General features: G+C 52.1%; 2 protein-coding genes across 3 annotated transcripts in view; both read right to left on the bottom strand.

Moving 5' to 3' along the window:
• The window catches only part of LOC144508369 (CD276 antigen homolog), a 309505-nt gene that overhangs the window by 215744 nt on the left and 67938 nt on the right, over positions 1-25823 (bottom strand). The window lies entirely within an intron of this gene.
• LOC144508367 (programmed cell death 1 ligand 1-like) overlaps positions 1-25823 on the bottom strand; it is a 33487-nt gene that overhangs the window by 1346 nt on the left and 6318 nt on the right. The window contains exons 2-6 of the mRNA XM_078236221.1: positions 17006-17058; positions 12883-13233; positions 8813-9112; positions 3896-4027; positions 2094-2150 (exon numbers count right to left, since the gene is read on the bottom strand). Coding sequence (XP_078092347.1) covers positions 2094-2150; positions 3896-4027; positions 8813-9112; positions 12883-13233; positions 17006-17057 — 892 coding nt within the window. The 5' untranslated portion in view covers position 17058. The remainder of the gene's footprint in view (positions 1-2093; positions 2151-3895; positions 4028-8812; positions 9113-12882; positions 13234-17005; positions 17059-25823) is intronic.

Here is a 25823-nt window from a genome sequence, read left to right as displayed (position 1 = left end):
CGTATCCCTTAATCCCTTTGGAGAACAAAAATCTCCCAATCTCCCAGATTGAAAATCAACAAATAGATCAATCTCCGTTTGGGAGAGAGAATTTCCAAATTTTCCCACCCTTTGTGTATGGAAGTCTTTCCTGATTTCACTCCCAAAAGGTCGGCCTCTCGACTCTCACCCCTCGTCCCAGACTCCCCTCAACAGGTGTAAATAGTTTCTCTCTATCCGCCCCTGTTTGTTCCCCTCAATATCTCAAAAATTGATCAAATTCCCCCTTCAATTGTCGAAATTCCAGGGAATACAAAGCACGGTTTGTGAAATCTCTCCTGGTGATTTAACCCCCGGAGTGCCGGGATCATTCTGGTAAATCTACACTGCGATCCCTCCATGGTCAGTATATCCTTCCTAAGGTGTGGAGTCCAGAACTGTTCACATTGACGCCGGGTGTGGACTGACCAGGACTATAGACTGAAGTGTGATCTCTACTCCCTTGTATTTTTGTCCTCGAGAGGGAGAAAAGTCAGTATTCCATTAGCCTTTTTAATATTTTCTGAGTCTATGACATTTTCATGATCTACTTTACTCCCCTCCCCCGCTTGCAAAGTCACCAAAACCATAAAGAAAAGAGAACAAAGAACAGTACAACACAGGAACAGTCCCTTCGGCCCTCCAAGCCTGTGCTGATCATGCTGCCTGCCTAAACTAAAACCGTATGCACTTAGAGGCCGTATCCTTCCATTCCCATCCTATTCATGTATTCGTCTAGTTGCCCCTTAAATGCCGCTTTTGTACCTGCTCCCACCACCTCCCTGGGGCAGCGGGTTCCAGACATTCACCACCCCTCTGTGTAAAAGACTTGCTTGGCACATCTCCTCTGAATTTTTCCCCACGCATCTTAAACCTATGCCACTTCGTACTTGACTTTTCTACCCTGGGAAAAAGCTTCTGACTACCCACTCTGTCCATGCCACTCATAATCTTGTAGACCTCTATCAGGTCGCCCCTCAACCTCCGCCGTTCCAGTGAGAACAAACCGAGTTTATCCAACCTCTCCCCATAGCTAATACCCTCCAGACCAGGCAACATCCTAGTAAAACTCTTCTGTACCCTCTCCAAAGCCTCCACATCCTTCTGGTAGAATTGTACACAACATTCTAAATGAGGCCTAACTAAGATTTTGACCTGACAATTTTTAAACTCAATGCCCCGACATAAGGCGCAGGAACAGAAGTAGGACATTCGGCCCATCGAGTTTGCTCCACCATTCAATGGGATCGTGACTGATCTAATGTGATAATCCTCAACTTCACATTCCGTCTTATCCTCATCGCCCTCGATTCACTTACTGATTAAATATCTGTCTGTCTCAGCCTTGCCACCCACCCTCACACTGCCCCCCCTCCCCCCCTCCCCTCACTGCCCCCGCTGCACTGCCCCCCTCTGCGGTAAAGAGTTCCACAGATTCACTCCCCTCTGAGAGAAGAAATTCCTCCTCATCTCTATCTCCAATTTATTTTTATTCACTGGTGGGACACGGGCGTCGCTGGCTGGGCCAGCATTTATTGCCCATCTCTAGTTGCCCAAAGGTAATTGAGAGTCAACCAGATTGCTGTGGCTCTGGACTCACATGTAGGCCAGACCCGGTAAGGACGGCAGATTTCCATCCCTAAAGGACGTTAGCGAACCAGATGGGTTTTTCCGACAACCGACAATAGAATTAAGAATCAGTAGATTCTTAATTCCAGATGTTTTTCATTGAGTTCAAATTCCACCATCCCCTGTGGTGGGATTCGAACCCGGGCCCCCAGAACATTAGCTGAATTTCTGGATCAATAGTCCAGTGATAATACCCCTAGGCCTCCCCTAAATGGGTGACCCCCTTACTCTGAGATTATTCCCTCTGGTCCCAGACTCTCCCACAAGAGGAAACAACCTCTCAGCATCGACCCTGTAAAGCCCCTGAGAATCCGACATGTCTCATCAATGTCGCCTCTCATTCTTCTAAACTCCAACGAGTACAGGCCCAACCTACTCAACCCCTCCTCGTGAGAAAATCCCTCCCTACCCAGTATCAACCGAGTGAACCACAGTTTGTTACTTACCATCGGATCTGGGGCCTGAAGGTAGAGGTTCGAGGTGATTAGCAATTCCATCTGTTACTGTAAGGGACACAAAACACACCGATTTGTGAGGTGAAGTATCACAAAACTGTCTCCAATTTTGAGATAGCAGACATAAATTTCGTTATCATCTTTGCTACTTGACAATAGTACCAAAACAGGTCAGAGGCTGGGAATCCTGCGGCGAGTAACTCACCTCCTGACTCCCCCAAAGGCTGTCCACCATCTACAAGGACACAAGTCAGGAGTGTGATGGAATACTCTCCCACTTGCCTGGGTGGGTGCGGCTCTAAAAACACTCAAGAAGCTCGACACCATCCAGGACAAAGCAGCCCCGCTTGATCGACACGCTAACCACACACATTCACTCCCTCCACCCCCGACACACAGTGACAGCCGTGTGTACCATCTACAAGATGCACTGCAGCATCTCACCAAGGCTCCTTAGGCAGCACCTTCCAAACCCATGACCGCTACCATCTAGAAGGACAAGGGCAGCAGATACCTGGGAACACCCCCACCTGGAGGTTATCCTTTGAGTCACTCATTATCCTGACTTGGAAATATATCGGCCGTTCCTTCACTGTGGCTGGATCAAAATCCTGGGACTCCCTCCCTAACAGCACTGTGGATGTACCTACACCACGGGGACTGCAGAGGGTTCAAGATGGCGGCTCACCCACCATCTTCTCAAGGGGCAATTGGAATCATAGAATCCGACAGTGCAGAAGGAGGCCATTTGACCAATCAAGTCTGCACCAACCACAATCCCACCCAGGCCCTATCCCCATCACCCTATGCATTTACCCTAGCTAGTCCCCCTGACACCATGGGGAAATTCAGCATGGCCAATTCACCTAACGTGCACATCTTTGGACACTAAAGGGCAATTTAGCATGGCCAAGCCACCTAAGCTGCACATCTTTGGACACTGTGAGGCAATTTACCATAGCCAATGGGCCTAACCTACATATCATTGGACAATAAGGGGCAATTTAGCATGGCCAATCCACCCAACCTGCACATTGTTGGACACTAAGGAACAATTTAGCATGGCCAATCCACCTAAGCTGCACATCTTTGGACACTAAGGGGCAATTTAGCATGACCAATCCACCTAACCTGCACATCGTTGGACACTAAGGGGCAATTTAGCATGACCAATCCACCTAACCTGCACATCGTTGGACACTAAGGGGCAATTTAGTATGGCCAATCCACTTAACCTACACATCTTTGGACATCAAGGGGCAATTTACCATGGCCAATCCACCTAAGCTGCACATTGCTGGACACTAAGGGGCAATTTAGCACGGCCAATCTACCTAACCTACACATCTTTGGACACTAAGGGGCAATTTACCACAGCCAAACCACCTAAACAACGCATCTTTGGATGCTAAGGGGCAATTTACCATAGCCAAACCACCTAAACAACGCATCTTTGGATGCTAAGGGGCAATTTAGCTTGGCCAATCCACCTAACCTGCACATCTTTGGACACTGAGGGGTAATTTACTATGGCCAATCCACCAAACCTACACATCTTTGGACTGTGAAAGGAAACTGGAGCACTCAGAGGAAACCCACTCAGACACGGGGAGAAGGTGCAAACTCCACACAGACAGTGACCCAGGCCGGGAATCGAACCCAGGTCCCTGACGCTGTGAGGCAGCAGTGCTAAATACTGTGCAACAAATGTTGGACCCAGCCAGCGACGCCCCGCATCCCACAAATGAATTTGTAGCAATCTCACATTGAAGCAGTTCCTCATTGACGCTCACCTGAATACCTGGTGTGTGTTCTCCTCTTCTTGTAGAGTAACAGTCCCACAATCAGGATCAGAGCGATCACCGGCAATACAATTAACAGAATTAGTGTCAGGGGTCTGTAAAGAGGACCGGGTTTCTTGAAATCTAAATCGAGAGAAAATCCTTCAGAGTTGGAAACCAGTCGGGGAGCTGCAAGAATAACTACTTTCATTTATAACGCAACACAACACAGCCCAAAGTGCTCCACACAATGCTTCTCAGATACAGACCACTTCTACAGATGCACCTTAGAAAGCATCCTCTCCGGATGTATCACAGCTTGGTATGGCTCCTGCTCTGCCCAAGACCGCAAGGAACTACAAAAGCTTGTGAATGAAGTCCACTTCCATGACTCAAACCAGTCTCCCATCCAAGTGTCTACACTTCCCGCTGCCTCGGCAAAGCAGCCAGCATAATTAAGGACCCCACGCACCCCGGGCATTCTCTCTTCCACCTTCCGTCGGGTAAAATATACAAAAACCTGAGCTCACGTGTCAACCGACTCAAGAACAGCTTCTTCCATCAGACGTTTGAATGGACCTACCTTATATTAAGTTGATCTTTCTCTATACCCTAGCTATGACTGTAACACTACATTCTGCACTCTCTCCTTTCCCTCTCTGTGAACGGTATGCTTTGTCTGTATAGCGCGCAAGAAACGGTACTTTTCACTGTATCCCAATACATGTGACAATAATAAATCAAATCAAATTCATAACATCTGTACAAAGAACAAAGAACAGTACAGCACAGGAAACAGGCCCTTCGGCCCTCCAAGCCTGTGCCGCTCCTTGGTCCAACTAGACCAATCGTTTGTATCCCTCCATTCCCAGGCTGCTCATGTGACTATCCAGGTAAGTCTTAAACGATGTCAGCGTGCCTGCCTCCACCACCCTACTTGGCAGCGCATTCCAGGCCCCCACCACCCTCTGTGTAAAAAACGTCTCTCTGATGTCTGAGTTATACTTCGCCCCTCTCAGCTTGAGCCCGTGACCCCTCGTGATCGTCACCTCCGACCTGGGAAAAAGCTTCCCACTGTTCACCCTATCTATCCCCTTCATAATCTTGTACACCTCTATTAGATCTCCCCTCATTCTCCGTCTTTCCAAGGAGAACAACCCCAGTCTACCCAATCTCTCCTCATAGCTAAGACCCTCCATACCAGGCAACATCCTGGTAAACCTTCTCTGCACTCTCTCTAACGCCTCCACGTCCTTCTGGTAGTGCGGCGACCAAAACTGGATGCAGTACTCCAAATGTGGCCTAACCAGCGTTCTATACAACTGCATCATCAGACTCCAGCTTTTATACTCTATACCCCGTCGTATAAAGGCAAGCATACCATATGCCTTCTTCACCACCTTCTCCACCTGTGTTGCCACCTTCAAGGATTTGTGGACTTGCACACCTAGGTCCTTCTGTGTTTCTATACTCCTGATGACTCTGCCATTTATTGTATAACTCCTCCCTACATTATTTCTTCCAAAATGCATCACTTCGCATTTATCCGGATTAAACTCCATCTGCCACCTCTCCGCCCAATTTTCCAGCCTATCTATATCCTGCTGTATTGCCTGACAATGCTCTTCGCTATCCGCAATTCCAGCCATCTTCGTGTCATCCGCAAACTTGCTGATTACACCAGTTACACCTTCTTCCAAGTCATTTATATATATCACAAATAGCAGAGGTCCCAGTACAGAGCCCTGCGGAACACCACTGGTCACAGACCTCCAGCCGGAAAAAGACCCTTCGACCACTACCCTCTGTCTCCTATGGCCAAGCCAGTTCTCCACCCATCTAGCCACTTCTCCTTGTATCCCATGAGCCTTAACCTTCTTAACCAACCTGCCATGTGGGGCTTTGTCAAATGCCTTACTGAAATCCATATAGACGACATCCACGGCCCTTCCTTCGTCAACCGTTTTTGTCACTTCCTCAAAAAACTCCACCAAATTTGTAAGGCACGACCTCCCTCTTACAAAACCATGCTGTCTGTCACTAATGAGATTGTTCCGTTCTAAATGCACATACATCCTGTCGCTAAGAATCCTCTCCAACAACTTCCCTACCACGGACGTCAAGCTCACCGGTCTATAATTTCCTGGGTTATCCCTGCTACCCTTCTTAAACAACGGGACCACATTCGCTATCCTCCAATCCTCAGGGACCTCACCCGTGTCCAAAGAAGCGACAAAGATTTCCGTCAGAGGCCCAGCAATTTCATCTCTCGTCTCCCTGAGCAGTCGAGGATAGATGCCATCAGGCCCTGGGGCTTTGTCAGTTTTAATGTTCCCTAAAAAACCTAACACTTCCTCTCTTGTAATGGACCAAACAGATGTTATGAATTTGTTAAGGGCAGCATGGTGGCAAAGTGATTAGCATTGCTGCCTCACAGCGCCAGGGACCCGGGTTCAATTCCAGGCTCGGGTCACTGTCTGTGCGGAGTTTGCACGTTCTTTACATAAGTACATGAGAAATAGGAGCAGGAGTAGGCCATCTAGCCCCTCGAGCCTGCCCCGCCATTCAATAAGATCATGGCTGATCTGATAGTGGTTTAGTTCCACTTACCGCCCGCTCCCCATAACCCTTAATTCTCTATACTTAGTAGTGTGGATGAACAGAGGGATCTGGGTGTCCATGTGCATAGATCCCAGGTTGATAGGGTTGTCAAGAAGGCGTATGGAGTGTTAGCTTTTATTGGTAGAGGGATTGAGTTTCGGAGCCAGGAGGTCATGTTGCAACTGTACAAAACTCTGGTGCGGACGCATTTGGAGTATTGCGTACAGTTCTGGTCGCCGTATCATAGGAAAGATGTGGAAGTGTTGGAAAGGTTGCAGAGGAGATTTACCAGGATGTTGCCTGGTATGGTGGGAAAATCGTATGAGGAAAGGCTGAGGGGCTTGAGGTTGTTTTCGTTAGAGAGAAGAAGGTTAAGAGGTGACTTAAGAGAGGCATACAAGAAGATCAGAGGATTATATTGGGTGGATAGTGAGAGCCTTTTTCCTTGGATGGTGTTGGCTAGCACGAGGGGACATAGCTTTAAATTGAGGGGTGAGAGATATAGGACAGATGTTAGAGGTAGGTTCTTTACTCAGAGAGTAGTAAGGGCGTGGAATGCCCTGCCTGCAGCAGTGGTGGACTCGTCAACGTTGAGAGCGTTCAAGTGGTTATTGGATAAACATATGGATGATATTGGAATAGTGTAGATTAGAGGGGCTTTAGATTGGTACCACTGGTCGGCGCAACATCGAGGGCCGAACGGCCTGTACTGCGCTGTAATGTTCTATGTTCTAAACGCACAATTCGACCCCAAGCCACTGAATGTGATATGAGAACAGCTTAGAACAGTTTTTAAGAAGGGTCTTAAAGGTGGAGAGAGAGAAAGAGAGAGGTGGAGAGGTTTAGGGAGGGAATTCCTGAGCTTAGTGTCCCCCCAAGGCAGCTGAAGGCACGGCCGCCAATGGGAGGGCGATGGGAATCGGGGGATGCTCAAAAGGCCAGAATTGGAGGAACGCAGAGATCTCGGAGGGTTGTAGGGGCTGGAGGAGGTTACAGAGATAGGGAGGGGTGTGGGGACTGGAGGAGGTTACAGAGATAGGGAGGGATGTAGGGGCTGGAGGAGGTGACAGAGATAGGGAGGGGTGTGGGGACTGGAGGAGGTTACAGAGATAGGGAGGGATGTAGGGGCTGGAGGAGGTTACAGAGATAGGGAGGGTTGTAGGGGCTGGAGGAGGTTACAGAGATAGGGAGGGGTGTAGGGGCTGGAGGAGATTACAGTGATAGGGAGGGGTGTGGGGACTGGAGGAGGCTACAGAGATAGGGAGAGATGTAGGGGCTGGAGGAGGTTACAGAGATGGGGGGGTGTAGGAGCTGGAGGAGGTTACAGAGATAGGGAGGGGTGTAGGAGCTGGAGGAGGTTACAGAGATAGGGAGGGGTGTCGGGGCTGGAGGAGGTTACAGTGATAGGGAGGGGTGTAGGGGCTGGAGGAGGTTACAGAGATAGGGAGAGGTGTAGGAGCTGGAGGAGTTTACAGAGATATGGAGAGGTGTAGGAGCTGGAGGAGGTTACAGAGATAGGGAGGGGTGTAGGGGCTGGAGGAGGTTACAGAGATGGGGAGGGGTGTAGGGGCTGGAGGAGGTTACAGAGATAGGGAGGGGTGTAGGGGCTGGAGGAGGTTACAGAGATAGGGAGAGTTGTAGGGGCTGGAGGCGGTTACAGAAATAGGGAGGGTTGTAGGGGCTGGAGGAGGTTACAGAGATAGGGAGGGTTGTAGGGGCTGGAGGAGGTTACAGAGATAGGGAGGGGTGTAGGGACTGGAGGACGTTACAGAGATAGGGAGGGGTGTCGGGGCTGGAGGAGGTTACAGAGATAGGGAGGGGTGTAGGGGCTGGAGGTTACAGAGATAGGGAGGGGTGTAGGGGCTGGAGGAGGTTACAGAGATGGGGAGGGGTGTAGGGGCTGGAGGAGGTTACAGAGATGGGGAGGGGTGTAGGGGCTGGAGGAGGTTACAGAGATAGGGAGGGGTGTAGGGGCTGGAGGAGGTTACAGAGATAGGGAGGGTTGTAGGGGCTGGAGGAGGTAACAGAGATAGGGAGGGGTGAGACTATGGGGGGATTTGAGAACATGATCGAGAATGTTTGAGATGGAGGTGTTATTGGACTGGGAGCCAGTGTGGTTCAGTGAGTGGCGAGGGTGGTGGGTGGATGGGGATGAGTTTGAGTTCGGGCACTGGGGTAGCAGAGTTTTGGGAGGGTTGTAGTTTACTGGAGTGGGGGCGGGTGGAGACTGGGCTGGAGAGCGCTGGAATGGCCCAGTTTGTCGATAACAGAGCACACTGGAACCCGGCTGTACACCAAAACGCCAAGCTCAGTGAGGAGAGGAATTACATTTCCAATCAGCTGTCTTTCCTTCTCGAGTTCTCCGGTTGAAGATGGAACACAGAAACGTGGAGTTGCTGGTCACGTTGACTCGCAGGACGCTGGTCACATTCCAGAGGCCACTACTGGGATCGGACTGTGCCGAGGTGTTCACGTGGCTTCCTATTGGCAGCGGGTTGCCCCCTGCGCTCGTCCAGTTGACTATGGGATCTGGGTAGCCAGCTGAGGAGCTACAAGTCAGTGTCACTTCCTGACCCACTCGAATGAATTCCGGACTGGGTCCAGAGATCTTGGGGGTGTTGAAATGAGCTGAAAGGTTAATGGTGTTGTGTTATTACAGTGCAATCATTCACCATCCATTCATTTTACATAGAAACATAGAAGATAGGAGCAGGAGGAGGCCATTTGGCCCTTCGAGCCCGATCCACCATTCATTACGATCATGGCTGATCATCCAACTCAATAGCCTAATCCTGCTTTCTCCCCATAACCTTTGATCCCATTCGCCCCAAGTGCTGTATCCAGCCGCATCTTCAATACATTCAATGTTTTGGCATCAACTACTTCCTGTGGTAATGAATTCCACAGGCTCACCACTCTTTGGGTGAAGAAATGTCTCCTCACCTCCATCCTAAATGGTCTACCCTGAATCCTCAGACTGTGACCCCTGGTTCTGGACTCCCCCACCATCGGGAATATCCTCCCTTCATCTACCCTGTCTAGTCCTGTTAGAATTTTATAAGTCTCTGTGAGATCCCCCCTCATTCGTCTGAACTCCAGCGAAAACAATCCTAACCTAGCCAATCTCTCCTCATACATCAGTCCCGCCATCTCCGGGATCAGCCTGGTAAACTTTCGCTGCGCTCCCTCGAGAGCAAGAACATCCTTCCTCAGGAAAGGAGAGCAAAACTGCACACAATACTCTAGGTGTGGCCTCACTAAGGCCCTGTATAATTGCAACAACACATCCTGCTCCTGTACTCGAAACCTCTCGCAATGAAGGGCAACATACCATTTGCCTTCTTTACCGCCTGCTGCACCTGCATGCTTACCTTCAGCGACTGGTGCACAAGGACACCCAGGTCCCACTGCACACTCCCCTCTCCCAATTTACACCCATTCAAGTAGTAATCTGCCTTCTTGCTTTTGCTTCCAAAGTGAATACCCTCACATTTATCCAAATTATACTGCATCTGCCATTGATTTGCCCACTCACCCAAGCTGTCCAGATCATTCTGAAGGATCTCTGCATCCTCGTCACAGTTCACCCTCCCACCCAACTTGGTATCATCTGCAAACTTTGAGATGTTACATTCTGTTCTCTCATCCAAATCATTAATATATATTGTGACTAGCTGGGGTCCCAGCATCGATCCCTGTGGCCCCCCTCCAGTTACCGCTTGCCAATTTGAAAAGCACCCATTAATTCCTACTCTTTGTTTTCTCTCTGCCAACCAGTTTTCTATCCATCTCAATACACTTTCCTCCAATCCCATGCGCTTTAATCTTGCACGATAATCTCTTGTACACGACTTTGTCAAACGCTTTCTGAAAGTCCAAATATACCACATTGATTGGCTCCCTCTTGTCAACTCTACTCGTTCCATCTTCAAAGAATCCTAACAGATTTGTCAAGCATGATTTCCCCTTCGTAAATCCAAGCTGACTCTGTCTGATCCTGCCACTGCTTTCTAAATGCTCCGCTATAAAGTCCTTAATAATGGAGAATTTTCCCCACGACCAATGTTAGGCTTACTGGTCTATAATTCCCTGCTTTCTCTCTACCCCACTTTTTGAATATTGGAGTGTTATTAGCTACCCTCCAATCTGCAGAGACCATTCCAGAGTCTATAGAATCCTGAAGATGACCACCAATGTATCCACTATTTCTAGAGCCACTTCCTTAAGTACTCAGGGATGTAGATTATCAGGCCCTGGGGATTTATCCACCTTCAATCCCATCAATTTTCCCAGCACCATTTCGCAACTAATGTTGATCTCTCTCAGTTCTTCCCTCTCATTAAATCTTCCATTCTCCAACATTTCTGGCATCTGATTTGTGTCTCTTTTGTGAAGACAGAACCAAAGTATGTATTCAGGTGCTCGGCCATTTCTTTGTCCCCGATTATACATTCCCCTGTTTCTGTCTGTAGGGGACCTACGTTTGTCTTCATCAACCTCTTTCTCTTCACATATCTATAGAAACTCTTAGTATCAGTCTTTATGTTCCCTGCAAGCTTACTCTCATACTGTATTTTCCCCTTTTTAATCAATCCCTTGATCCTTCTTTGCTGACTTCTAAACTGCTCCCAATCCTCAGGCCTCTTATTTTTCTTGGCCAATCTGTATGCTTCTTCCTTAGATCGGATAATCTCTCTCATTTCCTTTGTAAGCCATGGATTGGTCCTCTTACCCACTTTGCTTTTGTGCCAGACAGGAATAAACAGTTGCTGCAGTTCCCCCGTGCGTTCCTTGAATGTTTGTCATTATCTATCCACTGTCTTCCCTTTAAGTAACTCTCCCCAATCTAACAAGGCCAACTCACGCCTCATATCCTCATAGTTTCCTTTATTAAGATTCAGCACCCGAGTCTCCGAATCAACTACTTCACTCTCCATCTTGATAACAAATTCTCTCGTTATGTTCGCTCATTCCCAAGGGGTCTCGTACAGCCAGATTGACAATGATTCCCTTCTCATTACACAGTATCCAGTTTAAAATGGCCGGCTCTCTAGTTGGTTCCTCCACTTATTGGTCAAGAAAACCATCCTGTAAACACTCCAGGAATTCCTCCTCGACGGCATTGTGGCTAATTTGATTTGCCCGATCTATGTGCAGATAAAAATCACCCATGATCACCGATATTCCCTTATCACATGCATCTCTAACTTCGTGTTTAATGCCATTCTCAACATCACCTCTGCAGTTTGGGGGTCTGTATATGACACCCACTAATGTGTTTTGCCCCTTGGTATTTCTCAATTCTACCCATACAGATTCCACATTTACATCATTCTTCCCATCTCCAAATGCTGCTAACATGTTATCCTGCACTCCAGTGGCATCCATGTAGATTGGGTCTCTCTCTCTCCCTCTGTCTCTCTCTCTCTCTCTCAGTCTTTTTCTCTCTAAGTCTGTCTGTCTCTCTCTCTCTCTGTGAGGAGGATGTTTCCTACAGAGTAAAGCCCCTGGCAGAACCCATTACCCAGGTGAGACTCTCCCCCAGGAGAGACCAGGATCTGTCAGGTGCCATGACGATTTGCTGCACTCACTCATGTGTCTCGAGCTGGTCTCAAACCCGGAGCTCCAGGCCCAGAGACACGGAGCCCCCTCCCCCTCTCCCTCCACCTCCCCCTCCCCCTGCGACAGGGAACTCGCTGAGCAACAGGGTGGGTGAAGAGGGGGAGGGGATAAGGAGTGGGGGAGGGGGTAAGGGGTGGGGAGTGGGTAAGGGGTGGGGGAGGGGGTAAGGAGTGGGGGAGGGGGTAAGGAGTGCTGGAGGGGGTAAGGGGTGGGGGAGGGGGTAGGGGGAGGGAGGGGATAAGGAGTGGGGGAGGGGGTAAGGGGTGGGGGAGGGGGTAAGGAGTGGGGGAGGGGGTAAGGAGTGGGGATAAGGAGTGCTGGAGGGGGTAAGGAGTGGGGGAGGGGGTAAGGAGTGGGGGAGGGGGTAAGGAGTGGGGGAGGGGGTAAGGAGTGGGGGAGGGGGTAAGGAGTGCTGGAGGGGGTAAGGGGTGGGGGAGGGGGTAGGGGGAGGGAGGGGATAAGGGGTGGGGGAGGGGGTAAGGGGTGGGGGAGGGGATAAGGAGTGGGGATAAGGAGTGCTGGAGGGGGTAAGGAGTGGGGGAGGGGGTAAGGAGTGGGGGAGGGGGTAAGGAGTGGGGGAGGGGGTAAGGAGTGGGGGAGGGGGTAAGGGGTGGGGGAGGGGGTAAGGGGTGGGGGAGGGGATAAGGAGTGGGGATAAGGAGTGCTGGAGGGGGTAAGGAGTGGGGGAGGGGGTAAGGAGTGGGGGAGGGGGTAAGGGGCGGCAGAGTTTCCGGAGGAGGTGTTGTTGCCCGGGGCAGATTCAGTGGATCCTTTACCTGCTGTGACCAGGGTAACCGTGGTTTCTTGCTCCTTGTGATGACCTTTGGAGCTTGGAACCAGCACGAGGCACTCGTACAACCCTCCATCTTCCAGAGTCACGGCATCGAGCTGGAGGGACATGTCTCCGCTCTCCATCCTGTCCACGGGCACCCGGGTGCGGTTCCTGTACCGGGCCGCCTGTGAGGTGACAAATTCACTCTCCCCGTACTGTGCGTGGACCAACCTGTGCCCGGCGATCTGCCACAGTACACGGAGCTGACTCACCCCCTGCTGTCTGCTTACGTCAAAGTGACACGGCAACGACACCTGCTCACCGATAATCCCCAAAATCATGGTGGGATCCGCAGCTGAGGGAGACAGAGAGAGAGAATAGTCACAATCAATTGCTGAGGAATCTGGGTGTACTCAAACCTGAATCGCAAACCGTCAGTCTGATTAGGATGTCAAATGGAGTATTGGTTTTTGATTCGATTTATTATTGTCACGTGTATTGGGATACAGAGAAAAGTATTGTTTCTTGCGCGCTATACAGACAGAGCATACCATTCATAGAGAAGGAAAGGAGAGGGTGCAGAATGTAGTGTTACAGTCATAGCTAGGGTGTAGAGAAAGATCAACTTAATATTTGATTTGATTTATTATTGTCACATGTATTGGGATACAGTGAAAAGTATTGTTTCTTGCGCGCTATACAGACAAAGCATACCGTTCATAGAGTACATACAGGAGAAGGAAAGGGTGCAGGATATAGTTTCTGTTTATTTATTAGGAGGCTTACATTAAAACTACAATGAAGTGACTGAGCTTTGACAAACGGTCATCTGGACTCGAAACATCAGCTCTTTTCTCTCCTTACAGATGCTGCCAGACCCGCTGAGATTTTCCAGCATTTTCTCTTTTGGTTTCAGATTCCAACATCTGCAGTAATTTGCTTTTATTCTGTAAAAAATCCCCCAGTCGCCACACTCTGGCGCCTGTTCGGGTAACACTGAGGGAGAATTTAGCACGGCCAATGCACCATAACCAGCACGTCTTTCGGACTGTGGGAGGAAACCGGAGCACCCGGAGGAAACCCACGCAGACACGGGGAGAATGTGCAGACTCCGCACAGACAGTGACCCAAACCAGGAATCGAACCCGGGTCCCTGGCGCTGTGAGGCAGCAGTGCTAACCACTGTGCCACCGTGCCCCCGGGAATCGAACCCGGGTCCCTGGCGCTGTGAGGCAGCAGTGCTAACCACTGTGCCACCGTGCCGGGAATCGAACCCGGGTCCCTGGCGCTGTGAGGCAGCAGTGCTAACCACTGTGCCACCGTGCCCCCGGGAATCGAACCCGGGTCCCTGGCGCCGAGAGGCAGCAGCGCTAACCCACTGTGCCACCCAGACGAGAATCGAACCCGGGTCCCTGGCGCTGTGAGGCAGCAGTGCCAACCACTGTGCCACCGTGCCCCCGGGAATCGAACCCGGGTCCCTGGCACTGTGAGGCAGCAGTGCTAACCACTGTGCCACCGTGCCGGGAATCGAACCCGGGTCCCTGGCGCTGTGAGGCAGCAGTGCTAACCACTGTGCCACCGTGCCGGGAATCGAACCCGGGTCCCTGGCGCTGTGAGGCAGCAGTGCTAACCACTGTGCCACCGTGCCGGGAATCGAACCCGGGTCCCTGGCGCTGTGAGGCAGCAGTGCTAACCACTGAGCCACCAAGTCATAGCTAGGGCATAGAAAAAGATCAACTTAATGCGAGGTAGGCCCATTCAAAAGTCTGACAGCAGCAGGGAAGAAGCTGTTCTTGAGTTGGTCGGTACGTGACCTCAGACTTTTATATCTTTTACCCGACGGAAGAAGGTGGAAGAGAGAATGTCCGGGGTGTGGGGATCCTTAATTATGCTGGCTGCTTTTCCGAGGCAGTGGGAAGTGTAGACAGAGTCAATGGATGGGAGGTTGGGTTTGAGTGATGGACTGGACTACATTCATGACCCTTTGTACTTTCTTGCGGTCTTGGGCAGAGCAGGAGCCATACCAAGCTGTGATACAACCAGAAAGAATGCCTTCTATGGTGCATTATTGTGAAGGGGGATGGAGTATAAGAGTTGGGAAGTCTGGCTACAACAGTACGGGGTTTTGGTGAGACCACACCGGGAGCACTGGGTCCAGTTCTGGGTCTCCTTACCTCGGGAGGGATAGACTGACATCGGGGGCTGCTCAGAGAAGGTTCACAGGGCCGGTTCCTGGGATGAAGGGACGATGTCTGATAAGGAATGGTTTGGGCAGGTGGGGTCGGTACCCATTGGAGTTTAGAAGAATGAGAGGGGATCTTATTGAAACATATCAGACTCAGTGGGCCGGGGGGGGTTGGGGGGTGGGGGGCAGGGGGCGGTAGACAGGGTGGATGCTGGGAGGATGTTCTCCCCTCGTGGGGGGCGGTGGGGGTTATCTGGAACTGGGGGGGGCAGAGTTTCAGAATGAGGGGGTCTCCCATTGAAGACGGAGATGAGGAGGAACTTTGTCTCTCGGTGGTGGTGGTGTTGGGGGATGGGCGGGGTGAGGTGGTCGGTGTGTGGAATTCCCCCCCCCCCCCCAAACCAGTGAGGGCTGCGACTCACTGACTAGATTTGAGGCTGAGGAGGAGATTCGATTGTCGGGGGGGGGGGGGGGGGGGGTGGCAGGGGGTGTCGCGGGGGGTGTCGAGTGTCAAGGGGGAGGGGTCAGGAATGAAAGTGGGGTTAAGGCGACAATCTAATCAGACATGGTCTTACTGAAAGACTGAATAGTCTCCTCCTGCTCCTATTTATTTTGTTGTTGGAGGAGGCCATTCAGCCCCCCCTCGAGCCTGTTACACAGGAACAGGAGGAGGCCCCATTCAGCCCCCCTCGAGCCTGTTACACAGGAACAGGAGGAGGCCATTCAGCCCCTCGAGCCTGTTACACAGGCACAGGAGGAGGCCATTCAGCCCCTCGACCCTGTTACACAGGAACAGGAGGAGGCCCCATTCAGCCCCTCGAGCCTGTTACACAGGAACAGGAGGAGGCCATTCAGCCCCTCGAGCCTGTTACACAGGAACAGGAGGAGACCCCATTCAGCCCCTGTTACACAAGAACAGGAAGAGGCCATTCAGCCCCTCAAGCCTGTCCTGCCATTCTGTCAGATCCTGGCTGCTCTTTATCGGAACTCCATCTCCCCGCCTCGGTCACGTAACCTTTAACACCCTTAACCCGACAAAAAATGGATCAATCTCAGTTGTGACTCCTCCCATGGCCAACCCACCTAACCTGCACATCTTTGGAGTGTGGGAGGAAACCAGAGCACCCGGAGGAAACCCATGTAGATACGGGGAGAATGTGCAGACTCCACCCAGGCAGTGACCCAAGCTGGGAATCAAATCCAGGTCCCTGGCACTGAGAGTGCTAACCACTGTGCCACCGTGCCACCCTAGGTTTGACATGACCCCATTCCTCCAATTCCGGTCACCGATTCCCATCGCTCCACCATTGGCGGCCGTGCCTTCAACTGCCTGCGGGGGCCTACGTCTGAAATTCTCATCATAAACCTCTTCACATCTCTCTCGTCTCTCTCTCTTTTTCTCTCTCTCTTCCATTCTCGCTCTCTCCCTTTCTCTTCCATTCTCTCTTTCTCTCTCTCTCTCTCTCATTCTCTCTCTCTTTCACATTCTCTGTCTCTCTCTTTCCCATTCTCTCTCTTTCTCTCCCATTCTCTTCCATTCTCTCTTTCTCTCTCGCTCTCCCATTCTCTCTCTCTCTCTTTCCCATTCTCTCTTTCTCTTGCTCTCTCCCATTCTCTCTCTCTCTCTCTCTCTCCCTTTCTCTTCCATTCTCTCTTTCTCTTTCTCCCCTCCAGTAATAGTCTCTTTAGTGACCTCCCCAATGCTGTGCCTAAGCATTGACCAAGTCCAGTTTGGGTCGGGCTGAATTGGAATGCTTGGCTCTGTCCAGGTTGTTGTTGTGATTGGATCACTGTCATGGACAGGGATATTCCCAATGTCCCAGTTTTCCGAACACTCCTTTCCTGCCTGTCCCGTTGACTTGCCCCTGCTGCCGTGCTCCTGTAGGCCTCAGCTGGAGCCTGAGGCCTCCCAGTGAAAACTGGCCCAGGTTGGTACTCTCACCTGCTGCTGCCCAGCACAGTTCAAGGATCAGCCGGACAAACCAGATCTTCATCCTGAGGAGAGAAGGGACGAGAATGTTAACAAACGCGTCAATAGTGAGAGCTAGGGGATGGGGAGACTTGGCTCACGGCATCCAGAAACAGGCTCCACATTCATTTCAGCCGAAATGTTTTGTTTCCGTCTGGTTCTCCCCCTGTACCCCCCCAAAACACTCACACACCCACCCACCCACACACTCTCTCTCTCACATTCTCTCTCTCACACTCTCTCTCACACACATTCTTTCTCACACACGTTCTTTCTCACACACACACTCTCTCTCACACACACTCATACACACACTCTCTCACACACACACACTCTCACACACTCTCTCTCACACTCTCTCACACACACACTCTCTCTCACACACACACTCTCTCTCACACACACACTCTCTCTCACACACACACTCTCTCTCACACACACACTCTCTCTCACACACACACTCTCTCTCACACACACACTCTCTCTCACACACACACTCATACACACATGGGATCTCATGGGATAAAGGGGGAGGTGGCTGGATGGGTGGAGAACTGGCTTGGTCACAGAAGACAGAGGGTGGTAGTGGAAGGGTCTTTTTCCGGCTGGAGGCCTGTGACTCATGGTGTTCCGCAGGGCTCTGTATTGGGACCTCTGCTGTTTGTGATTTATATAAACGATCTGGAAGAAGGTGTAACTGGGGTGATCAGTAAGTTTGCGGACGACACAAAATTGGCAGGACTTGCAGATAGTGAGGAGCATTGTCAGAAGCTACAGAAGGATACAGATAGGCTGGAAATTTGGGCAAAGAAATGGCAGATGGAGTTCAATCCTGATAAATGCGAAGTGATGCATTTTGGTAGAAATAATGTAGGGAGGAGCTATACGATAAATGGCAGAACCATAAAGGGTGTAGATACGCAGAGGGACCTGGGTGTGCAAGTCCACAGATCCTTGAAGGTGACGTCACAGGTGGAGAAGGTGGTGAAGAAGGCATATGGCATGCTTGCCTTTATAGGACGGGGCACAGAGTATAAAAGTTGGGGTCTGATGTTGCAGATGTATAGAACGTTGGTTCGGCCGCATTTGGAATACTGCGTCCAGTTCTGGTCGCCACACTAACAGAAGGACGTGGAGGCTTTGGAGAGAGTACAGAGGAGGTTTACCAGGATGTTGCCTGGTATGGAGGGGCTTAGTTATGAGGAGAGATTGGGTAAACTGGGGTTGTTCTCCCTGGAAAGACGGAGGATGAGGGGAGACTTAATAGAGGTGTATAAAATGATGAAAGGCATAGATAGGGTGAACGGTGGGAAGCTTTTCCCCAGGTCGGTGGTGACGTTCACGAGGGGTCATAGGTTCAAGGTGAAGGGGGGGAGGTTTAACACAGATATCAGAAGGACATATTTTACACAGAGGGTGGTGGGGGCCTGGAATGCGCTGCCAGGCAAGGTGGTGGAGGTGGACACACTGGGAACGTTTAAGACTTATCTAGACAGCCATATGAACGGAGTGGGAATGGAGGGATACAAAAGAATGGTCTAGTTTGGACCAGGGAGCGGCACGGGCTTGGACGGCCGAAGGGCCTGTTCCTGTGCTGTACTGTTCTTTGTTCACTCTCTCTCACACACTCTCTCTCTCACACACACACACTCTCTCTCACACACACACACTCTCTCTCTCACACACACACACACTCTCTCTCACACACACACTCTCTCTCACACACACACACACTCTCTCTCTCATGCACTCTCTCTCTCACTCAAGCATTCTCTCAGTCACACACACTCTCTCGCATTCTCTCACTCTCTCTCATACACTCTCTCACACACTCTCTCACACACATTTTTTCTCACACACACTTTTTCTCACACACACTTTTTCTCACACACACTCTTTCTCACACACACACACACACACACACTCTCACACACTCTCTCTCACACACTCTCTCTCACACACTCTCTCTCACACACTCTCTCTCACACACACTCTCACATACACACACACTCTCCCTCACGCACTCTCTCTCACACGCATTCTCTCTCACACACACTCTCTCACATGCACTCTCTCACACACTCTCTCTCTCACACACACACTCTCTCTCACACACACACTCTCTCTCACACACACACTCTCACTCACACACACACTCTCTCACTCATGCACTCTCTCTCTCACTCAAGCATTCTCTCAGTCACACACACTCTCTCGCATTCTCTCTCTCACTCACATACTCTCTTATGCACACTCTCTCTCTCATACACTCTCTCACACACATTCTTTCTCACACACACTTTCTCACACACACTCTTTCTCACACACACTCTTTCTCACACACACTCTTTCTCACACACACACTCTTTCTCACACACACACTCTTTCTCACACACACACTCTCACACACTCTCACACACACTCTCACATACACACACACTCTCCCTCACGCACTCTCTCTCACACGCATTCTCTCTCACACACACTCTCTCACATGCACTCTCTCACATGCACTCTCTCTCACACACACTCTCACACACACTGTCACATACACATGCACTCACACACACACACTCTCTCTCTCACACACACACTCTCTTACAAACACACACTCTCTCTCTTACACACACACACTCTCTTACACACACACTCTCTCTCACACACACACACTCTCTCTCTCACACACATACACTCTCTCTCACACACACACACACTCTCTCTCACACACACTCTCTCTCACACACACACACACTCTCTCTCACACACACACACTCTCTTACACACACACACACTCTTACACACACACACTCTCTCTCTCACACACACACACACTCTCTTACACACACGCACTCTCTCTCTCACACACACACACTCTCTTACACACACACTCTCTTACACACACACACACTCTCTCTCACACACACACTCTCTCTCACACACACACACTCTCTCTCACACACACACACTCTCTCTCACACACACACACTCTCTCTCACACACACACTCTCTCTCACACACACACTCTCTCTCACACACACACTCTCTCTCACACACACACTCTCTCTCACACACACACTCTCTCTCTCACACACACACTCTCTCTCACACACACACTCTCTCTCACACACACACTCTCTCACACACACTCTCTCACACACACACTCTCTCTCTCACATACACATCTGTCTCCCACACACACACGCACACTCACACACACACACACTCTCTCACACACACACACTCTCTCTCACATACACATCTGTCTCTCACACACACACGCACACTCACACACACTCTCTCACACACACAATCTCTGGAACACTCTCAGGAGAAACACATGAGGGATTTTGAGATCCCTCTCTCGATAATCCACAGCAATGAACAGTATTACTGTGATCTTAGACAATAAACTGAATGGACATTTTGTGTGCTGAGTCGGGGAATGATAAACTAATCTCCAGGATGCTGTCACAATGCAGCTGTGGGGATGGGGCCTGGATAGGATTGTGGTCGGTGCAGACTCAATGGGCTGAATGGCCTCCTTCTGCACTGTAGGGATTCTATGACAATTGAAACGGTATGAGGAACACTCTCAGAGTCGATATGTGTGTGTAAAAATATCAGGAAGTTGGCCTCAAACTGTCCCAGAATGCCAAGCCAGTATTATCCAAGACACAAGCCGTCTTTCCAGAACCATAGAATCCCCACAGTGCAGGAGGAGACCATTCGGCCCATCGAGCCTGAACCCACTCTCCGAATGAACATCTCACCCAGGCCCTCCCCTCCACCCTATCCCTATAACCTTGTGCAGTTACCACGGCCAATCCACCCAACCTGCGCATCTTTGGAAGCAGATTCAATCGGAACTTTCAAAATGGGGAATTGGAGAAATGCTGGAAGGAGGAAAATTTACAGGGATAGCGGGAGAGAGCGCGGGTGGAGAGAGAGCCGGGGGGTGGGTGGGTGGGAAGAGGGAGGGGGATGGGGAGAGAGAGCCGGGGGAGGGGGAGTGGGGAGAGAGAGCTGAGGGAGGGGGGGTGGGAAGAAGGAGGGAGTTGGGGAGAGAGAACTGGGGGAGGAGGGGGTTGGGAGAGAGAGCCGGGGGGAGGGGGGTGGGAAGAGGGAGGGGGATGGGGAGAGAGAGCCGGGGGAGGGGGAGTGGGGAGAGAGAGCTGAGGGAGGGGGGGTGGGAAGAAGGAGGGGGTTGGGGAGAGAGAGCTGGGGGAGTGGAGGTGGGGAGAGGGAGCCGAGGGAGGGGGGGTGGGGAGAGGGAGGGAGGGTTGTTAGAGAGAGCCAGGTGAGGGGGGGTGGGAAGAGGGAGGAGGATGGGGAGAGAGAGCCGGGGGAGGGGGAGTGGGGAGAGAGAGGCGAGGGAGGGGGCGGTGGGGAGAGAGAGGCGGGGTGGGGGAGAGCCGGTGGTGGGGAGGGAAGAGCTGAGGGGCTGGGTGAGTGGTGAGGAGGGGTAGAGAGTGCGCCGGGGGTGGGGGCAGAGAGGTGGGAGGGGGGTGGGGGAGAGCGTGGGCGGGAAAGAGAATGAGGCTTAACTGGAGAGATCCTTCAAAGAGCTAGCACAGGATCAATGGGCTGAATGGCCTCGGTCTGTACGATTGTGGTGTTTATTGTGGAAGTACACACGGGGTTGGGCCTAAGGCACAGCAGGTAGAGTTCTGAAGGTCAGTTCTGATCATAACAAGTTGTTCCGGAGTGCCTTGTTTAAGTGTTTGGGGAAATCCCCAGCTCACCAAGGGCCTGTCCCCAAACTCAAAACAAAAATCAAAATATTTCTTCAAAATTAAACTGCCCAGGGATTTTATTTGTGGAGTTTCTGCTTCCACCGTCCTTTCAGGCAGCGCCTTCCAGATCACAACAACTCGCTGTGTGTCCAAAATAAAATTCTCCTCATCTCCCCCCCTCTGGTTCTTTTCCCGATTCTCTCCAATCTGTGTCCCTCTGATTACCGAGCCTCCTGTCACTGGAAACACTTTCTCCCCAGTTACCTTCCCCTCCCTCCTCCCTCACAAACCCTGGGGATGAGGGCTCAAGCTGGCAATTCGACCATGGGGGGCATCGCACCCCGGGCAAAGTTCGCCGCGGCGGGTGAGAGTTGCCCAAAGGTTGATGGCGAGGGATATTGAGGGACGCTCTGGATGATTTGTTTCCTTCCCAGCTCCCTCGGCCTATCTGCGTCGTTTAAGCGAAGGTCCTGAGGCTAAGTTTCGGTGAGTGGCCTCCTGACCGGGCAGGGGAGGGGGGGCAGGACTAGAATGGTCATCGGGGCCCTGGCTTCACTCGAACGTAGCTACAGGGCAAAGGGGGGAGGGTGCCCGAGACTGTCGAATGCTGGTATCTGTGTCCAAGGCCCTGGGAGATGGGGGGATTTGGGGAGGGGGGGGGGGCGGTTGGTGAGGGTGGGGTGGGATAGGGAGGGTGGATTTCAAACACCTGATGTCCTGACTCAGAGAGCGAGTGGGGCGCGGTGCGAATGGGCCCCGATTAACCCCATGTGGCCCAGAATAGAACCGTCTGCGTTATTCTCCGGGGAGGCGATGTCTGCGTGTGCCACTGAGGGACTTTCCCCGGCCTTGCCCTGGGTAGGTGCCTCGTCATGGCTCCTGAAAGGCAGGAAGAGGTTGGCCATTGACCGATAATTGCTCACCAAACTCCTCGGGCTGTATGGGAAACGTTTTACGATGAGACGGGGCGAGAGGCATCTTGACTATCCAGACCATCAGCCCAACAATGGGTCCCGACTTCATCCCGGGTTGATGAAATCATCCCCTATTCCACCCACCCCCTACTCACAGGCCTTGGGCCTAGTAAGACCTTTGACCTATACACCATGTGACCCTGTGCTTATTTAATAATGTCAGAGTGAGAAGAGGAGAGGAATTAAATGATTGCATGGGATCCCTTTCTGAGTTCCTTAAGGGAAACAAAATATCTGCAGCTATCTGTGCCTTGTGTAACAGGCTTGAAGGGGCTGAATGGCCTCCTCCTGTTCCAGTGTAACAGGCTCGAGGGGCTGAATGGCCTCCTCCTGTTCCAGTGTAACAGGCTCGAGGGGCTGAATGGGGCCTCCTCCTGTTTCTGTGTAACAGGTTTGAAGGGGCTGAATGGCCTCCTCCTGTTCCAGTGTAACAGGCTCGAGGGGCTGAATGGCCTCCTCCTGTTCCAGTGTAACAGGCTCGAGGGGCTGAATGGCCTCCTCCTGTTCCAGTGTAACAGGCTCGAGGGGCTGAATGGGGCCTCCTCCTGTTCCTGTGTAACAGACTCGAGGGGGGGGTTGAATGGGACCTCCTCTTGTTCTTGTGTAACAGGCTTGAGGGGGTTGAATGGGGCCTCCTCCCGTTCCTGTGTAACAGGCTCGAGGGGGGGGTTGAATGGGACCTCCTCTTGTTCTTGTGTAACAGGCTTGAGGGGGTTGAATGGGGCCTCCTCCCGTTCCCGTGTAACAGGCTCGAGGGGGGCTGAATGGGGCCTCCTCCTGTTCCTGTGTAACAGGCTCGAGGGGGTTGAATGGGGCCTCCTCCTGTTCCTGTGTAACAGGCTCGAGGGGGGCTGAATGGCCTCCTCCTGTTCCTGTGTAACAGGCTCGAGGGGGGGGGTTGAATGGGACCTCCTCCTGTTCCTGTGTAACAGGCTCGAGGGGGTTGAATGGGGCCTCCTCCTGTTCCTGTGTAACAGGCTTGAGGGGCTGAATGGGGCCTCCTCCTGTTCCTGTGTAACAGGCTTGAGGGGCTGAATGGGGCCTCCTCCTGTTCCTGTGTAACAGGCTCGAGGGGGGGGGGTTGAATGGGACCTCCTCCTGTTCCTGTGTAACAGGCTCGAGGGGCTGAATGGGGCCTCCTCCTGTTCCTGTGTAACAGGCTCGAGGGGGCTGAATGGCCTCCTCCTGTTCCTGTGTAACAGGCTCGAGGGGCTGATTGGAGCCTCCTCCTGTTCCTGTGTAACAGGCTCGAGGGGGGGGTTGAATGGGACCTCCTCCTGTTCCTGTGTAACAGGCTCGAGGGGGGGGTTGAATGGGACCTCCTCTTGTTCCTGTGTAACAGGCTCGAGGGGGTTGAATAGGGCCTCCTCCCGTTCCTGTGTAACAGGCTCGAGGGGGTTGAATGGGGCCTCCTCCTGTTCCTGTGTAACAGGCTCGAGGGGGGCTGAATGGGGCCTCCTCCTGTTCCTGTGTAACAGGCTCGAGGGGGTTGAATGGGGCCTCCTCCTGTTCCTGTGTAACAGGCTCGAGGGGGGCTGAATGGCCTCCTCCTGTTCCTGTGTAACAGGCTCGAGGCGGGGGGTTGAATGGGACCTCCTCCTGTTCCTGTGTAACAGGCTCGAGGGGGTTGAATGGGGCCTCCTCCTGTTCCTATGTAACAGGCTCGAGGGGGGCTGAATGGCCTCCTCCTGTTCCTGTGTAACAGGCTCGAGGGGCTGAATGGGGCCTCCTCCTGTTCCTGTGTAACAGGCTCGAGGGGGGCTGAATGGGGCTCCTCCTGTTTCTGTGTAACAGGCTCGAGGGGCTGAATGGGGCCTCCTCCTGTTCCTGTGTAACAGGCTCGAGGGAGCTGAATGGGGCCTCCTCCTGTTCCTGTGTCACAGGCTCGAGGGGGGGGCTGAATGGCCTCCTCCTGTTCCTGTGTAACAGGCTTGAGGGCCTGAATGGGGCCTCCTCCTGTTCCTGTGTAACAGACTCGAGGGGAGCTGAATGGGGCCTCCTCCTGTTCCTGTGTAACAGACTCGAGGGGAGCTGAATGGGGCCTCCTCCTATTCCTGTCTAACAGGCTCGAGGGGCTGAATGGACTCCTCCTGTTCCTGTGTAACAGGCTCGAGGGGCTGGATGGACTCTTCCTGTTCCTGTGTAACAGACTCGAGGGGGCTGAAAGGGGCCTCCTCCTGTTCCTGTGTAACAGGCTCGAGGGCCTGAATGGACTCCTCCTGTTCCTGTGTAACAGGCTCGAGGGGCTGAATGGACTCCTCCTGTTCCTGTGTAACAGGCTCGAGGGGCTGAATGGACTCCTCCTGTTCCTGTGTAACAGGCTCGAGGGGCTGAATGGACTCCTCCTGTTCCTGTGTAACAGGCTCGAGGGGCTGGATGGACTCTTCCTGTTCCTGTGTAACAGGCTCGAGGGGCTGAATGGACTCCTCCTGTTCCTGTGTAACAGGCTCGAGGGCCTGAATGGGGCCTCCTCCTGTTCCTGTGTAACAGGCTCGAGGGGCTGAATGGACTCCTCCTGTTCCTGTGTAACAGGCTCGAGGGGCTGAATGGGGCCTCTTCCTGTTCCTGTGTAACAGACTCGAGGGGAGCTGAATGGGGCCTCCTCCTATTCCTGTCTAACAGGCTCGAGGGGCTGAATGGACTCCTCCTGTTCCTGTGTAACAGGCTCGAGGGGCTGAATGGGGCCTCCTCCTGTTCCTGTGCAACAGGCTCGACGGGGGCTGAATGGGGCCTCCTTCTGTTCCTGTGTAACTGGCTTGAGGGGGGCTGAATGGGGCTTCCTCTGGTTCCTGGGTAACAGGCTCGAGGGGCTGAATGGGGCCTCCTCCTGTTCCTGTGTAACAGGCTCGAGGGGCTGAATGGGGCCTCCTCCTGTTCCTGTGTAACAGGCTCGAGGTGCTGAATGAGGCCTCCTCCCTGTTCCTGTGTAACAGGCTCGAGGGGGTTGAATGGGGCCTCCTCCTGTTCCTGTGTAACAGGCTCGAGGGGCTGAATAGGGCCTCCTCCTGTTCCTGTGTAACAGGCTCGAGGGGGGGGTTGAATGGGACCTCCTCTTGTTCCTGTGTAACAGGCTCGAGGGGGTTG

Source organism: Mustelus asterias, chromosome 20 (genome assembly GCF_964213995.1).
Source record: "Mustelus asterias chromosome 20, sMusAst1.hap1.1, whole genome shotgun sequence".
In the NCBI taxonomy this organism is placed as follows: Eukaryota; Metazoa; Chordata; class Chondrichthyes; order Carcharhiniformes; family Triakidae; genus Mustelus; species Mustelus asterias.
This window is presented reverse-complemented; position numbering and strand designations above follow the sequence as displayed.